Source organism: Fusarium fujikuroi, chromosome FFUJ_chr02 (genome assembly GCF_900079805.1).
Source record: "Fusarium fujikuroi IMI 58289 draft genome, chromosome FFUJ_chr02".
Lineage (NCBI taxonomy): Eukaryota > Fungi > Ascomycota > Sordariomycetes > Hypocreales > Nectriaceae > Fusarium > Fusarium fujikuroi.
Window position 1 is genome coordinate 3,837,670 of NC_036623.1, and position 14,214 is coordinate 3,851,883.

Here is a 14,214-nt window from a genome sequence, read left to right on the forward strand (position 1 = left end):
TATATAATACGACCCTACAGAGAAGAGAGTCTCTTCTGCCCACGAATCATCCATCATTGCAGCCATGGAGCTAGCTATCCCTGCTGGCATCTTCGGGAACCCCCTGACAAGGTGCTGACCATCCTTGTCGCCGCCATGTGGTGCCCATGCTTGCCATGCTACGTACGTTGTCGTCAGCTTATTATTACATAGTATTGCAACCTTGATAATTGAGAAACAACGTCGTTGTGCTTTTTTCCGTAACTAGAATTTTCGTAATCAAGGCCAACTATATCAGACAGCCTCGTGGTATCTTTCCTAAAAACACCAAAGCAAACCACCAGGTATCTACCATTACTAACGTGTCATAATGCTCAAACTCACGCTCGTCAAAGGCATGCCTACCAGAAAGGGAGCATGTAAACTTGAGACAGGGACCAGTCAGACGAAATTGTGTCCAACTGCTCACTCATCCATCAGTCGACCAATCATGAAGTCAAACGCCATAAAACAAACCAGAAGGCCGCCCGAAACATCAATCGTCATCATAAGCGTCTCAGAAGATTGCTTCATGCGTAGCTGTCATCACATATCCATCTGTCGAGTCTCCTCGCCCATCTCGTCACTACCGAGCTCCTTCTCGAGTTCGTCTGCTACAAAGCCCTCGTAGTCGTCAAGATTCTTTTGGACATGAATTTTGAACTTGATGACATCGTTGAGCATTCTGTCAATCTCGGTGTGAAGCTCTTCTCGGAGAGCGTTGGCCTGAAGCACAAGTTGCTCGTATCTGTTTGCCCCGTCAGTACTTGTCACTTTGATCAAAAGTGCGTGTCCACTTACTCAATTGTTGTGTTGATCTCACGCTGTTCCAGAATCTGCACGTTTTCAGACAAGCCAGCTCGCATACGCGACAGTTCCTTCTCCATCTTCTCAATATGTGCGTCAGAGGCCATCTTCTGTGCTGTCGACACCTCTTTCGTTCTTTCATACTCCTCTTCTGCTGCTCGAACACGGTGGTTCAGTGCCTCCACTTCGCTGCGCCTGTCCTCGATGGCCTCCTTTATGCCATCAAGCAGATCGTGATCCTTCATCATTTCTTCCATTGCCGCTGCTCGGCGATCTGAGATTTCCTTGCGTAGAGACAGGAAACTGTTTCGGATTTGTCCCCGAAGGTCCAAGTTGAGAATATGGCCTGCTTGATATCCGGTGGTGGCGTCAACAAGCAGACGATCCGCAGAAGATGGGCCTGATGATCCCTTCAAGTTGGTAGAAGTGTAATCCGAGCTATCAGCCACCATGACCTGGAGCTCAAACTCCCTGCCCTTGGCGTTGGCTGCCGTGGAAGGGATCAGTGCAATCTGATACGCCATTGTGTTGTATCGATCCACCATTTGCTCCAATTCATCTAGTTTTCGGCTCGCCTCGGTCTCTCGCTCCGTGACCTTCTTCTTTACTTCCTCCAGTCGTTGGCCAGCTGACTCAATGCCGCGCTGCAATCGCTCCCGCTCTGCAGTCATGCGGTCGATATCCTGCATGCTGATTCCTTGGGCATCCACAGCTTTTTGTAGGCTTCGTCGCTCCTCGTCCGCCTCTTGAAGCTCTTCCATGAGTTTGTCAAGCTCTTCTTGAAGGACTTGAGACCGGCTCTCGTACTTCTCGGACCTTTGCATCGCCAGGGCATTATACTCTTCAAACTTGATCTTATCCTCCTCCATGATCTTGAAGTGGTTATCGAGAACCGCAGGGTCGGGTGTCGACTTTTCCAAATCCTCGATTTCCTTGAGAAGTCGTGCGTTTTCAGCTTCAAGCATTTCGAGTTCTGATGTGTATTTGGAGTTTGATCGCTCAAAGGCGGCTGCCATGGATTGAACATGAGGAGCCAAAACGCGTTCAGCCTCCTCATCGCCCATATCTTCGTCCATAGCCAACCAATCACGGTAACCATTGCTGAGGAAGTCAAAGATGATGCGGTCGCCACTAACGTCAATGCCGCTCTCCATACAAGCCTCATCGTATTGGCAGTTTACATAGCCATCGAGCATCTGTGCCAGTTGCATCATCCAGTGAAGAAGGCCAAGGAATGTACTCCAGTTCTGTCCTCCGACGGCAGCAATCTGACTCTTTGTGATACTTCTTTCGAAGGGGTATCGCATTTGTTTGAGTAGGGGAGGCACTTCCTGGTCGATATTCTTCTGGAACTTATGGCTGGGGTCTATACGATGATAGAGCCACTGGAACATGTAGTTGAAATCCTTCTGCGTCGGCGATTTGAGCACATTTTGCGAAAGAACATGCTTCATCTCCATTTCGAAGTTGTGTTGAACCATGTATTCCAATATTTCTTGTCCAATACGAGCTTGAAAAGATCGATCTTTCAGGGGTCGCGGGTCGCGGGGTACACCAGCTGGGGCTGGTGTAGTTTGAAAGAAACTCTGGTGTGTCGTTGGAGGAGCGGTTGATTGACGAGGTCGGTACACGCTGCTGCGTCGATCGCCATCAGTGGAAGCTCGTGTTGTAGGGTTTGGTGTGAAGGCCGAGGCTTTAGGAGCAAATGAAGAGCGCTTCACCGACGAAAGGCCAAGGTCGGCAAGATTGGTTCCGGATGACGAGCGTTGGAACAGAGGCTGGTTAGGTCGCGGCATGGCAAGGGATTGCCTAGATCCCGACATGGAACGGACATGACTGCCAGGGTAATTGCCGCCAATATTGGAGCTGGATCGCTTCATAGTCGAACCAGGCTGCGGAATGGCACTGTTTGCATTAATACCACCAAGGGTCTATGTTGCAGGTTAGAATCAATATTGCTCAGGCCGATGCGCGGGAATGGCGGTCTACCAGTTAGGCGCAAAAGCTGGTAGAAGATATTCTGTATTCTTACCTCTCTGGGTCTACGGACGCTCCAAAGGCCCGTATCTTGGGACATGATCTAGTGAAAGGGGAGACACGCGACTGCAATGAGATGCTTGCGCAAATCAGGCGACTATCGTGGGTTGTTGTATGCGCGGAGGGGTCGTCGTGAATGGTGTTGATGTGAAGTGGGATGTGAAAATGCAGAATGGCGTAAAGTCAGGCAAAGAGAGTAGGGTAGGGGAGATTAGGCGTTACAGAGTGTTGCTCGGGAGGAAAGTAAACAAACCATCAGCTCGGCCTGATTGGTCGATAATTTCTGTGTTGTCTCTGGTGGAGTAGCGGTTGAGTTGGCAAAGGTGGATATTCAATTAAGATTACACGTGATCGCATCTGCAGCTTCAATCTGACGGAAACCGTTCGCGGTACGTATCTCGGCAGGTCAATTGGGAGAAGCCTCGGTACAGACCGGTCACGCTTCCGACTCCACGCCTCCACGTTCTTGAACTCCACGGTCCGACCTCCGCAAGCTGAACTAGCACATGCATTTAACGTTTCCATCATCATCGCTCAAGTCCTTTCAGGAGTTACTTCTGCAACTTCTTCCCATTGCGACTCAGGTTATGTGGTGAGAGCCGTCTGACGGCTAAACATCGATCATGGCTATTCGCGAGGATCTCGTATCCTCTGCAGTAAGTTGCTCTACTTCCCCAGCCACCAAAGCTATTGGAATAGAACCCAGTAGATGCTAACTCCTGAACAGACCCAATGTCAGTATTGAATCTGATTCAGCCATTACGAATGCGTCGACTAACCCATGGCAGTTCTCCAGGACCCAAGTGTCGCGTCATCCTCCGTCGAGAACCGCATCTCATTCCTTCGAAGCAAGAACCTGACCCAAGAAGAGATTGATGTTGCGCTGGCACGAACAGGTGGCAGCGCACCTCCAGCTCCCAACGCGCCTTATCCCAGCGCTCCCACCGGCCCTCCTCCTGGTCAACAATACTATCCCCCCTATCCACAGCATGCCTGGCAACCACCGCCACCTCCTCCCCGTAGGGACTGGAGAGACTGGTTCATCATGGCCACAGTCGTTGGAGGCGTCTCTTATGGCCTCTATGAGTTAGGCAAGGTTCGTGCTTGTCATTGTAGCGATTTTGATGATGTAAGCTAACGTGCGACCAGCGCTACGTATATCCAATGGTCGCCCCCCGACACCGGAGAAATTGGAACAAGATAAGAAATCGATCGAGGACCAATTTGACCGAGCTTTCACGCTTGTTGAGCAGCTTGCGAAGGATACGGAGAGTCTGAAGAATGCCGAAAAGGAGCGAACCGAAAAGCTGGACGCAGCGATCGCGGACCTCGAGACAGTTATGACCGACCTCAAGGCTGCGAATCGTCGTCGGGAGGACGATGCGACCCGAATTCGTGACGAGGTTCAGTCTCTCAAGGACGCGATTCCTAAGGCTCTCGAGAACCAGAAGGGCCTGACTGATAACCGGCTGAAGGAGATCAACACCGAGCTCACCAGTCTCAAGACATTGGTATCTCAGCGCATGACCGCCCCCAGCAGTAGCACCGGTTCTTCAACCATGAACACCTATATGCGAGGCACAGCCGGAACTGTCGGTGCCGGTGGAACCTCCAACGTAGCTACTCCTGCTGCCTCTACCTCGACTCCCGCTGCTAAGACCAACGGAGAGAAGGCCACAGTTGAGTCGGCTACCACCACTCCTGCTGCAGAAGTTCCCAAGCCTACATTCCCCTCTGCTCCTCAACTTAACCGTTCATCCTCCCCTCTCGCCAACATGACCGGCAAGAAGTCTATCCCTGCTTGGCAGATGGCCATGGCTAACCAGAATGATACCTCGTCGACTCAGGTCAAGGCCGACGAGTCAAAGGCTGGTGCTAGTTCCAGCTCTTGAAACAGTGAAGAGTGTACTTGACCATAATTGTACAATATTTATGCATCCATAGTTTTGGAATAATCGGGTCTGCTGAATGGAGGTGTTTACGTGGCGGGATGGTTTGGTATTGTAGCGTTATATCACCATTGTCAATTTTACCACATTACTTATTGGAGCCTAATTGACAAAGCCCCAAGGCTATTCATCTGTTGTAGATGTGGTAGGCCAGGCATGATCCTTTGATAATGAATATGCAAGTCGTAATAGTTCTTCAAATCCAGCAAAAATACTCCGAACCCTGACATATGTTATGAAGATGTTATGACATGCAAGATGCCTGATTTGGACAGAAAAGCCTGCAAGATCCAATACCAATATTGTTTTAAGTTCCGCGCCTAGTTGTTTGCTTCTTCCCACCTCGCGTGCGCTTACATGCATCCCCTTGCTATCGCGCATGCACTCAACCTTGACGCTTTTCCGCAAGAATTACCACTTTGGGCTTGATGAGCCTACCAGTCTCATAACCCACACTCTACCAACGCATTGACCGTTGAAGGCTTTCATCTCAAAGAACTACCTTACCTAGTGGAGTAAATGAAGGCACACTATGTAAGAGTTCGTCTTGTCATATTTACTAGCCAATCCCCGCAATATAACTCTGGTTCTGTTGCCGAGGGATCTGATTCATGTCTGAAGCGCTAGTTGCAACTCCATGTAGACGTCACTTGAAGGTTGGTTGTGAACTAATTCCGCGTGCCGAGGCTCATTTTGTTGAACCAACGCATCACCTCAACTGATCGCACACTCTGATTTCTCCGTGATTAGTAGACTGTGAAAAGTGAAAATTGAAAAGGAACAACTTGTCACAACCTAACTATCGACCTCTCAGCTGCCAGAGAGTTCACGCTGGCCCTAGGTAACCACACCTAAAAGCCCACTTACACTTACAAGTGGCAAAGCAACAAAGTGTCATGGATCTCCAAGACCGCCATTCCGGACAAGGACTTTGACGCGATTCCAAACAGAAGCGGCAGCCCCTGATTGGACTCTGTTCGAGAGAGATCATTGAAATTGGATCCTAGGGGTTCCTAACTCTTTGTCTAGTTAGGGGCCGCTGTACGACAACTCTTGAACTGCCTCAGCTGGTCTTCTCTCCTGCTACCCCTCCCTCTGACCTATGACCCGTACCTTTATGACTTGGGTCTCAATCAGGCAAGTCTCTGTTGTTCTGATTATATCAAGTCGGCCTCGACCTGTCCCATGCCCATCTGTTGTCTTGAACTCTTCGTCTTTGCCTTGAAATCACTGTCATTCCACTCGCATCAACAACTATAACTTCAGCGACAATCCTCTCCTTGACATAATCTTGACATTCATACCGCTATGGACTCAGCAACTCTGGAGACTGTACGGACAGTTGTTCCATTACTCCCTCTCATCGTCCGCCAGGGCCTAGCACACCTCCTCAACCTTTCCGACTCATCCAAATACCTCGACCTGCGAAGCGCCATCATCATCGCCTGTCTTCGCGTTATTCTCACCCCAAAAGCTCCCCGTAGTATCTCATCTGTTCAACGACTTACACTCCGTGACTCTGGTGTAAAGGGGCACATCTGGGTTAGCAAATATGCCAGTCCACAACCCCCAGAGACATCAGTCCGCGATGCCCTCATCAGTACACTCGAACACCTCGGAGGCTCCACCTGCCGAGTCCCCGTTCCCGATCTCGTTGATGTCGAGGCCGAGTGGACCGGTTACCGGAGCGGTGTAGCCCGTGGCGCTCCGTTGCCTGACGTGTCGGAGCGGGAGAGGTATCACGGCATGATGCAAGAGTGCAAGAAGCCAACAACAGTCTTGTACTTGCACGGCGGTGCTTACTATCTCTGTGACCCAGCAACACATCGTCCTACGACGAAAAAGCTGGCGCAGTTGACGGGGGGTCGGTGTTACTCCGTGCGCTATCGACTTGCGCCGCAGCATCCATTCCCTGCGGCGTTGCTTGACGCTTTTGTGTCTTACTTGACGCTTCTATATCCGCCTCCCGATGCTTATCATGATCCTGTGCAACCGGAGCATATTGTGATTGCTGGTGACAGGTACGTCTCGAGTCTGGGCCGTGTGACACAAGAACTAACACAGGAGGATATAGCGCTGGCGGCAATCTTTCACTGTCGTTACTCCAACTCATCCTCGAGCTCCGCAGACAAGACTCTCCAATTCTGTGGCACGGCGAGCTGCGTCAGGTTCCCATGCCAGCTGGCGTAGCACTCAACTCTCCGTGGCTTGACATTACACAAAGCTCTCCAACATGGGAGATGTCAACACCAACGCCATGTGATTATCTTCCCAAGCCGGAGGCCACCAAGAAGCGCACAGTCCCTCCGTGTGAGGCCTGGCCAGCTAACCCACCACGACGCAACATGTACGTCGCCGACGACCTCGCTGCTCACCCTCTTGCATCTCTCGTCATGGCACGCAGCTGGAAAGGGGCGCCACCTATCTACCTTTGCACAGGATGGGAGATCCTCGCATATGAGGACAAGTTTCTTGCTCGCAAACTCGAGGCTGATGGTGTGCGAGTGGTGTTCGAGGAGTACGAAGGCATGCCGCACTGCTTTGCTATGATGCTGCGTAACGCTCCTGCAACGCCACGGTGCTACAACGGCTGGGCATCATTCATACGTGCCGCAGTGGAAGACCCCGACAGTATTGAGTCGAGTGCTGTCATGATAAGGGCAAAAACATGCGAAGAGGTGCCATTGAGGTTTGACCAGTTGAGTGATGTTTCAGAAGAGCATATTCAACAAAGGGTGCTTCAGAAGACAGGGCTAGAAGATCGGATTATAGAAACACCAGTAGCTAAGCTGTAACGTTAAATGGTTGGTTTACTTGACGACGGTTTGAAACGCAATTGGGCATGTAAGGGATTGGATACACAGATGGGATACTGTTTGAAAGCTAGGCGCTAGGAATATATTATCTAAAGTCAACTGCTCTTTTTAGTAGCAGAAATTACAATTCTGATGATGATGTATTGTCTTTTATCTTGTGAGGGATTCTAGCTTAAGTAGTGTCTCTTTGACGTACGGATGTCTGACTTACATGAGTGAGCTGCCCAGCAACTGAAACTTTAACGACCGGCACCCTCGGAACTTATAAGCCAAGACTTATAGGATCAGCACCGCGCTACGTACCACGAGACTTAGAAACCAAAACAACAGTTCCTCCATCTAAATATCGATTGCTTCTTTTTAAAACAATCCCATTATCAATTCCAATTCTGTCTCCGGCTCCGTCTCCACCACTTCCGATCCCCGAGACCGGCCCGCACGGGGAGACCCACCAGACTTTTATCCCAAATGTCGCTGATCGCTTCACCTCAAGAGCAAAACAAGCCACCTCCAGACCCAGAACCCGGGTCCCAGTCCCCGACAATGGAGCGCCACAAGCAGGCTGTGACAACCATCGCATCTGCCGTCCGCGGCTTCTTCGAGCGTCGTGAGCCATACCGCATCTTCCACGGCAGCACAAATAGCACACGGCCTCAGCAGACAGGCAAACCCGTCGTCGATATCAGCCCCCTTCGAAATGTCCTCCAGGTCGATCGCGCGACTCGCACTGCTCTCGTCGAGCCCAATGTTCCAATGGATAAACTTGTTGAGTCTACGCTGAAGCATGGCCTTGTACCGCCTGTGGTTATGGAGTTTCCTGGTATCACAGCCGGAGGAGGGTTTGCAGGCACAGCTGGCGAGAGCTCCTCGTTCAAGCACGGATTCTTCAATGATACTGTCAATTGGGCCGAGATGGTTCTTGGAAATGGCGAGGTTGTTCGAGCATCGCGGCAGGAGAACGCTGACTTGTTCCGTGGTGCTGCTGGAGCTGTCGGTTCTTTGGGCATGACTACGCTTCTTGAGCTTCAACTTCAAGAAGCCAAGAAGTTTGTCAAGACGACCTACCATCGTACGAGCAGTGTCGCCGAAGCTGTTGCCCGAATCCGCGCCGAGACCGAGAACCCCTCCAATGACTATGTCGACGGCATCCTCTTCTCCAAGGACCACGGCGTCGTTGTTACTGGTACCCTGACTGATGACAAGCCTGCCGATATCAAGCCCCAGACCTTCAGTGGTGCTTGGGATCCCTGGTATTATCTCCATGTTCAAGATCGCACTCGCAACGTTCCCTCCGCTGGCCCTACTGTCTCCGCCGGATCTGTCTCATCCTCTCCTGTTGATTACATCCCTCTTGCCGAGTACTTCTTCCGCTATGACCGCGGTGGTTTCTGGGTTGGCGCCGCTGCTTTCACTTACTTCAAGGGTGTTCCTTTCACAAAGTTCTTCCGCTGGTTCCTCGATGATTTCCTTCACACTCGTATGCTGTACCGCGCTCTTCATGGCAGCGGCGAGTCTGCGCGTTTCATCGTCCAGGATCTGGGTCTGCCTTATAAGACTGCCGAGACCTTTGTCGATTACACTGCTGAGAACTTCAACATCTGGCCCCTCTGGCTCTGTCCTTTGAAGCAGACACCTCCGCCAACTTTCCATCCTCACACCGGCGAGACCACAACTGCTACTGACGGAACTGTGACCACTCCACCGTCACTGAACATTGGTCTCTGGGGCTGGGGACCTTCTGACCCAGATGAATTTGTTGCCAAGAACCGCGCTCTCGAAGATAAGCTTGTTGAGCTTGGAGGTCTGAAGTGGCTCTATGCTCACACTTATTACAACGAAGAGGAGTTCTGGAAGCTCTACGACCGACAATGGTATGAGGCTCTGCGAAAGAAATATCACGCCGAGACACTTCCTACTGTTCATGACAAGGTCAAGGTTGATGTTGAAGCACGAAAGGAAGAACGACAGAAATGGAAGCGTTCTCTCAAGAGTAAGCCCCCGCTGGGCGGCCTGTATGGTATCTGGAAGGGCATTCAGAGCAAGGACTACATGCTCCACCGACACGCAGAGTGGAAGTTCAAGGAGGAGAAGTAGACGAATACCCCTATTTATTATGTACGAGTAGAAGATAGTTGTAAAAGTATCGGAACACGGCTTCGAAGCCCACGTTCTTAGATGTCACAAATACTGATAAACACACAGTGGCTGATAGAAGAATAGACACAAGTTAGAGAAAACTTGATCAATTGAAATACCTTTTTTATATTCCAAGTATCGTAAACTGTAAACTCTTCTAAGCGCCAAATGACCAGGTCTATATGGTACGGGCCTTCACAAACTTCCTCGTAAATCTCCCTGGAGAGACGGTCCCCAGTATTTCCACAAGCCATAATGTCCATGATTATTAGCTCAATTAGAGGACCTCGATGTCAATCCCCACTGCGCGAATTGCGCTTCTATCATCATCCGCTGTGTTCTTCTTCCCCGTGCGTCTAGTTTTCTCCCATTGAAGTCATCATGTTCATGATATGCTTACTGCTAGGTCCATAGCTGTAATGGAACCAAGTCCAGAAGCGAAAAATGTCTCGTATAAAAGGTTGTTCGAGCAAGGATTCTTTGGTTTTTTCAAAAGATGATCCTTTACTCCTTGATAGCGTACTCGCGCTTGAACATGTCGTCGACCTTGGTAAGGTAGTAAGTACCAGGGGCGATGGTGGAGGCGTCGCCCTTGGGAGTGTAGTCCTTCTGGAGATGAGCCTGCTTTCGGAGGTTGCACATCTAAGAGAAACAGTTAGCACACGTTTTCAATGTATTGCGTCGAAGTATTCTCTATTTACCTCGTCGTAGGTCTCGGGGGGGACAGCGCGGCGGGCCTCAAGACGGGCAGGGATGCTGAGGACGCTGGAGATCTTCTCAACGCTACCGTTGATGCGGAAAGACAGGAAACTGGCAGCAAGACCAGATCCGTAGCTGAAGAGACCAATTCGCTTGCCCTCAAGAGCCTTGTTGTCGACAACGCTGATCAAACTGGCAAGACCACCCCAGACACTGCCACAGTACATGTTACCGCAGTTGGTGGCGACCTGGATGGAGGGGTTGACACGCTCCTGGAAACGCTTCTTGGTGAGGGCCATGAAGGTCTTCTCAACAACCTTGTCGGTCAAGGACTTCTCGTAGTCCATGTCACGGAGCTCAGGAGCGACCTCGGCGAAAGCAGGCGAGTCGGCGTTGGCGAGGTAGTCGTGGTAAAGGAGACGAGCGTAAGACTTCTGGACAAGCTTGCAAGTAGGGGAGTGGAAAGCAAGGTAGTCGAAGCGGTCGAGGCTGGTCTTGGTAGAGTCGTCACCGTTGGAAGCACCATTGGTGCCGTTAGTGGCCTGCTTGGCTTCACGCTTGCAGTAAGCGCGGTAAGCGGCGTCGAGGGCCTTGGTGTAGCAGTTGACGGAGTAGTGGCCATCAACATAGGGGTACTCGCTGGTAAGGTCGGGCTTGTAGAAATCGTAGGCGTGCTGCATGTAGGTACCACGCAGACCGGGCTCGGCGACAATAGGGGCGTTGGGGCCGATCAGGAGAGCGACGGCACCAGCACCACCAGTGGGGCGAGCGTTACCCTTGGCGTAGAGAGCAATATCACCGGCAACAACGATAGCATCGCGGCCGTCCCAAGCGGAAGACTCAACCCAGTTGATGGCGTTGAAGACAGCGTTGGTACCACCGTAGCAAGCGTTGATAGTGTCGACACCCTCGATGTTGGTGTTGTCGCCGAAAAGCTGCATAAGAACACTCTTGACGGACTTGGACTTGTCGAGAAGAGTCTCAGTACCGACCTCGAGGTAACCAATCGAGTTGGGGTCGATGTTGTAGTTCTTGAGGAGCTTGGAGGTAGCAGTAAGGGCGAAAGAGTAGATGTCTGCAGAAATCGCACATTAGCGGTGATCCAATGCCATCATGGGATTTTGCCCAGGACGCGGTGAGGATAGGCGCAATGCGCTAACATCGTCTTTTCAGGGGACGGTGAAGAATTGGGGAAACTTACCCTCACGGTCGTCGCAGAAGCTCATCTTGGTCTGGCCAAGACCAATGGTGTACTTTCCGGCGCTAACGCCATCGAACTTCTCGAGCTCAACCTGATCAACATACTAAAGACCAAATAAAATTGTGGTTAGCTGGGATCATCAAAGAGGCGCTCGTTCAAGCGTTGGGATAGAGGGGCACAATCTGAATGGAGGGGCACACGACCAGAACCCGAACACGAGAGTAATAACGCAGGGACTTTTTTTTGTCCCATCCAAAAAGTTTGGTGAGGGGCAAGATTCAACGACAGCAGTTCCCAGCAGAAACAGGAGACCATGAGGGCATTGAAGATCGTGTGACGATCGCGATCAATCGCAGAGGGAATATCTCAGCTTACCTGACTAGGGACATAAAGCTCAATGGCCTTGATGCCAATGTTCTGAGGACGAGACATGATGAAGTATTTGGGGAGAGAAAGAGACGGTTGGTGGGGGAGAAGAAGCAGAAGAGGAAGGAAGACAAAGAGAAGAAGAGATGGAAGAGAAGTCGAGAGAGAAGAAGAGGATGTGGAGATATCTTATAATAAGACGACGACAAGGGAAAGGAAGGGAAGGGAAGGGGGGCCCGGAAGAAGAGCGCGAGATTGCGGGTTCAGGGTCAAGCAGTAGAGAGTGCGTCTCTGTAGGAGTGGTCTTGGTGCTTGTTAGGTTGAGATGGACTGAGATTGGATCTCCAAATCCAAGGTGAGGTGAGGTACTGTAGACGGACGGGGTGTGATTTCAGTGAGTAAGTGGCCGTGGCGGGGTGAAACGAGTGACCTTCACTTGTTGGGCGGGTTAGTTAGATTCAGAGGTATCAAGTTTTTCACCGCCCTTTGCCTTTTTCCACTGGATAGACGCTGCACTGTTGGCCTCTCGTGTAATTGGATTGGCTGCGTCTGATTTATGAGGCACTTGTAGGCTTGGAGTTAAGGTCATGGATCCTTGGATCATGGTCATGATGGACGACAACCAACTTGATAAGAAGCTTGGACGTCAAACAACAATACACAGTCTGTATTGTTCGTAACATAGATACGCATCTAGGTCAATAGAATACTCTCCCTCTGATAGTAACACCGAGCCATACGGTGATATGACTCGAGATCATGTCAACAAACAAGTCATGATCTTACTACAGACTCTTGCGGCAACCGAGATTTTTTTTTGTCTCCTCCTCTTCCCGCTCCTGGCTTCTGCAGCACATGTCGCCTCCTGCCAGGGGCAAGCCTCAACCGGTGGGTGCCGGGCCAAGATGTACCTGGTGTGCTTGACAGCGGTCCTATTCGGGCTTGTCTTGTTGTGATGGGATGGTGTGGATTAGTTTGCTGGTTGGTGGGGCCTTGGACGGGTATAATTGAGTGCCTGCGGTAGCGGTAGCGGTAGCTGCTGGAAACACGAACACGACAGCACATAGTCACTAGTGGTAAGTGATGAGCCTGGGTTTCTGGTAAGGCTTGATATCCGGTAATTAATCCCCCTGTAATTAGTACAAGGCGATCCTTCAATACCCAGTATTCCCAACGGGCAGTGGCATAATATCCGTGTGCTCATCTAATGGCTTTCAAAGCAATCGAAAGGTTGTTGGGAGTGTGGTCTGTGGTACAGTTACAGTTACAGCAGGCAGGCCTCTTCGCTTGTTGGCGTTTAAACAATGTTTCGAGGAACCCTACTCAGTTCAGTAGCTGATCTGCACTACCTACCCTTTAGAGTAACTTTCCGAAAATGAATTCTTTGTTAAGACTCTCTCAGAGAAGAGCTTACACTCTTTCTTACTAAGACTTCGGGGCATGGTCTATAACAGTAGCAAACCGGTTTTTGTCAGAACCAATGGAATTACTTGTCCAGTCTGTGATGAGGTGCTCACTCTTGCGGCGCTACGAACCTCCAACTCCAACTCCATCCACCAGACACAAACGGGAGGCCGTGGCCTAGAACCCGTCTTTTTCCAGGGACTACCCGCTAATTAGCAGGGGACAACAGCGTATCATCGCTTCTAATCCCGCATCATCGCGCTTACCCTTTTTTGGACAGTTCCATTTCGTCCCATCAACAGCTTCGATATTCTTCAACTTCACCCATGCACTCGATTCACACAATACAACACTATCAAGACTCTCCATGTCTATCATATCTGGCATATCATCGTATTCTTATGAGGCAATAGTGTCAGCACTAAAACCATCCATATCATTGGACCATACACGCATAGCTACATGAGCCTGACTTCCGACGACTTGACTTGGCTGGAATCACTCAATGGATGTGTCCCACTCTCTCATCGCTCAAGTTCTTTGGGGTCCATCTGCCGTTCGCGTTCTGCATTGCGTGTATGGGTGGCTTATTAGTGTTTTCTTCTTACAAGTATAGCCCAACCATGGCTAGTTTTACTTCTCCACGCACGATATGCCAACAGAGGCAGCCATGATGTGATTTCGACTGCTTGCCTCGAGGCTGCTCTATCTACCACACATTTGTTTCTGTCCTATGTGATGACAACTCTTCTATATCCTTTAGGCTCTGCGCCTCAACCAG

The 14,214-nt window shown here is 50.6% G+C and overlaps 5 protein-coding genes; 3 read left to right on the plus strand and 2 right to left on the minus strand.

The window, feature by feature from the left end:
• Positions 1-564: 564 nt before the first annotated feature.
• On the minus strand, positions 565-2,902 carry FFUJ_04149 (Probable kinetochore protein NDC80; the record flags this gene model as incomplete). XM_023572600.1 has 3 exons in its annotated part: positions 565-766; positions 820-2,756; positions 2,858-2,902. The coding sequence occupies 3 exons, from the start codon at positions 2,900-2,902 to the stop codon at positions 565-567; spliced, it is 2,184 nt and encodes a 727-aa protein (XP_023426694.1).
• A 583-nt stretch (positions 2,903-3,485) lies between these two features.
• Positions 3,486-4,754, plus strand: FFUJ_04148 (PER10-like protein; the record flags this gene model as incomplete). XM_023572601.1 has 4 exons in its annotated part: positions 3,486-3,518; positions 3,590-3,596; positions 3,651-3,962; positions 4,012-4,754. 4 exons carry the CDS (start codon positions 3,486-3,488, stop codon positions 4,752-4,754), a joined length of 1,095 nt encoding a protein of 364 aa, XP_023427191.1.
• Positions 4,755-6,119: 1,365 nt separating this feature from the next.
• Positions 6,120-7,606, plus strand: FFUJ_04147 (related to acetyl-hydrolase; the record flags this gene model as incomplete). XM_023572602.1 has 2 exons in its annotated part: positions 6,120-6,832; positions 6,886-7,606. The coding sequence occupies 2 exons, from the start codon at positions 6,120-6,122 to the stop codon at positions 7,604-7,606; spliced, it is 1,434 nt and encodes a 477-aa protein (XP_023426695.1).
• Positions 7,607-8,095: 489 nt separating this feature from the next.
• On the plus strand, positions 8,096-9,721 carry FFUJ_04146 (related to 24-dehydrocholesterol reductase precursor; the record flags this gene model as incomplete). Its single annotated transcript, XM_023572603.1, has 1 exon — positions 8,096-9,721. The coding sequence occupies one exon, from the start codon at positions 8,096-8,098 to the stop codon at positions 9,719-9,721; it is 1,626 nt and encodes a 541-aa protein (XP_023426696.1).
• A 546-nt stretch (positions 9,722-10,267) lies between these two features.
• On the minus strand, positions 10,268-12,095 carry FFUJ_04145 (probable hydroxymethylglutaryl-CoA synthase; the record flags this gene model as incomplete). XM_023572604.1 has 4 exons in its annotated part: positions 10,268-10,405; positions 10,465-11,537; positions 11,664-11,766; positions 12,039-12,095. The coding sequence occupies 4 exons, from the start codon at positions 12,093-12,095 to the stop codon at positions 10,268-10,270; spliced, it is 1,371 nt and encodes a 456-aa protein (XP_023426697.1).
• Positions 12,096-14,214: the final 2,119 nt, after the last annotated feature.